We start from the raw sequence: 2,694 nt of genomic DNA on the forward strand, positions 1-2,694 counted from the left end.
GCGGCGGCGGCGGGAGTGGCGGAGCGGGGCCGCCGCCGCCGGGAACATGCGGCTGCGCGTCTACAAGCGCAAGGTGCTGCTGCTGGCGGCGGCGCTGGCGCTCTGCGCCCTGGCGCTCTGGGGCACCGGCGGCGGCGGCGGACGGCGGCGGCAGCAGCAGCAGCAGCAGCAGCAGCAGCAGCAGCAGCAGCGGGGCGGTCCCGGTAGCACCGGGGAGCCGCCGCGGGTCAGCGAGCCCGCCCCCCCCGCGCCGCCGGTGCCGCCGCGCCGCCCCGCCGCCAACGCCTCCGCTGCCGCCGCGGTGGTGCCGGCGGAGCTGTCGGAGAACGCGACGCTGAGTTACCGCTCGCTCGTGTACCGGCTGAACTTCGACCAGCCGGTGCGGAACGCCGGCCGCTTCCCGGCGCGGCCCGACCTGGTGCTCGTGGTGCAGGTGCACGACCGCGCCGAGCACCTGCGGCTGCTGCTCGAGTCGCTGCGGCGGGCGGCGGGCGTGGAGAACGTGCTGCTGGTGCTGAGCCACGACCTGTGGGCCGAGGAGCTGAACCGGCTGGCGGCCCGCGTGGACTTCTGCGCCGTGCTCCAGGTGTTCTTCCCGTTCAGCATCCAGCTGTACCCGCGCGAGTTCCCGGGCCACGACCCCCGCGACTGCCCCCGCGACGTGGGCAAGGCGGCGGCGCTGCGCCTGGGCTGCATCAACGCCGAGTTCCCGGACTCGTTCGGGCACTACCGCGAGGCGCGGTTCGCCCAGACCAAGCACCACTGGTGGTGGAAGCTGCACTTCGTGTGGGAGCGCGTGCGGGCGCTGCGGGAGCACGCGGGGCCCGTGCTCTTCCTGGAGGAGGATCATTACCTGGCCCCCGACTTCTACCACGTCCTCAAGCAGCTCTGGGCCCTGCGCCAGCGCGAGTGCCCCGAGTGCCAGGTGGTGTCCCTGGGCACCTACAGCCCCGTGCGGGGCGGGTTCGCCGGCCGCGCCGACAAGGTGGAGATGAAGACGTGGAAGTCCACGGAGCACAACATGGGCATGGCCTTCGGCAGAGACACCTACCAGAAGCTCATCGAGTGCACGGACGCCTTCTGCACCTACGATGACTACAACTGGGACTGGACTCTGCAGCACTTGACTGTCTCTTGTCTTCCAAAGTTCTGGAAAGTGCTGGTTCCCGAGATCCCCAGGATTTTTCACACGGGGGACTGTGGCATGCACCACAAGAAATCCTGCAGACCGTCCACCCAGAGTGCCAAAATCGACTCTCTCTTGAACAGCAACCAACAGTACCTGTTTCCCAAGACGATGAGTGTCAGTAAAAGGTACTCCATGGCTCCCCTGTCCCCTCACGTCAAAAACGGAGGGTGGGGAGACATCAGGGACCACGAACTCTGTAAGAGTTACCGCAGACTCCAGTGAGGATCCTTCTCTTGCAGCCTTCTTTTCTTCTTGAGTTGTCCCATTTTGTCTTTTACAGGCACACACGTGTATAAACAGCATTTATGAGTTGGTTTTCTGCTTTAATATGAATAAACATTCTTGTTTAAAGGTGTCCCAAAATAGTAATCTCTCATGTTTGGCAACCACGTTTTGGAAATGGGTGATGTGCTGCAGCCCCTACACAAAAAGTGACCTGCTGCTGAGTTTGCTGGGAGGAGGAGGAGGAGAACACTTTTTAAGTGCATCTTTTTTGGTGCTGAAGCTCTGGTGGTGCCCGTGACACCGCGCCGGGGGGGCCCTCGTGTGCTGTCCCACCCGGGGTCACCTCATGCCTGATCCCTGTGTCCCGGCTCGGTTGCGATGTGTCGATGAAATATATGAAGGATGGAAAAATAAATTCATTGTTTTTACTACAATGTAGATAAATATATGATTTTTTTAGTTCTGCCGAAATAAAAAGTCAGTTGTTTTGTAATTGCAGAGAAGTCCTTGATTGTCACCAAAAGGATGATGTCATCTCGTGTTCCTAAAAAGTCAGGATGGGGCGGGAGGGGAGTTTCTCTTCTTTAATCCTGAGGGCTGGGCACGTGCCATCACCCCTTCTAGCAGTGTGCATTTAACTTCATTAAATTTTTAACGACACTCATTAATTGAGGCAGAAAAAAATAGCAAATTGGTGGCACAACACTTCTTTTGTTTGGATTAAATAAAAAAAAAAAAAAGTTGGTTTTGGATTAGCCATGTAAAACCACCAGTAAAAAGTGCTGCTGTGATCTGGGCTGATCTGGAGTTGGGAGCTACAGAGCTGTTTGTTGTCACTACAGCTGCTTTCGTGGCACTGCTCTCTGAAGCACAGCTGGTAACAGGAGCACCTCAGCAGCTTTTTGTAGAACAGAGAAGTATGTCAGAGAAACAAAATGTCTTTTTTTTTTTTTTTCCCAGGGTTATTTAACTACAATTGCAACACGCTTGCTCTCTGTTGTTTCACGGGGTCAGGGGTGATGATGAAGCTGTGCTGGTGCCTCAGCCCTCAGAGACCTCCCCCAAAAAGCTGAGGGGGGTTAAACTTAACCCAGCAAAGCCCTTGCCCTCCTGCAGCGGATGTGCTGCCCTGGAGGGCAGGGCAGGTGTTTTGGCAACTGTGGCTTCACTGAACTCAGAAAGTAACACACCACACACCCCACTGCACACACTCATGTTTCACACAGAAATGTGACAGTAATTCCAGAGCAGCCCTGAAACAAGGCAAATTTAACTTTCCT

General features: G+C 57.2%; 1 protein-coding gene across 1 annotated transcript; it reads left to right on the forward strand.

The window, feature by feature from the left end:
• The first annotated feature begins 30 nt into the window (after positions 1–30).
• On the forward strand, positions 31–1,903 carry MGAT2 (mannosyl (alpha-1,6-)-glycoprotein beta-1,2-N-acetylglucosaminyltransferase). Its single transcript, XM_027668981.1, has one exon. It carries the CDS (start codon positions 47–49, stop codon positions 1,409–1,411), a length of 1,365 nt encoding a protein of 454 aa, XP_027524782.1. The 5' UTR covers positions 31–46; the 3' UTR covers positions 1,412–1,903.
• The last annotated feature ends 791 nt before the right edge of the window (positions 1,904–2,694 follow it).

Source organism: Corapipo altera, unplaced genomic scaffold (assembly GCF_003945725.1).
Source record: "Corapipo altera isolate COAL_440 unplaced genomic scaffold, ASM394572v1 128, whole genome shotgun sequence".
Classification (NCBI taxonomy): Eukaryota; Metazoa; Chordata; class Aves; order Passeriformes; family Pipridae; genus Corapipo; species Corapipo altera.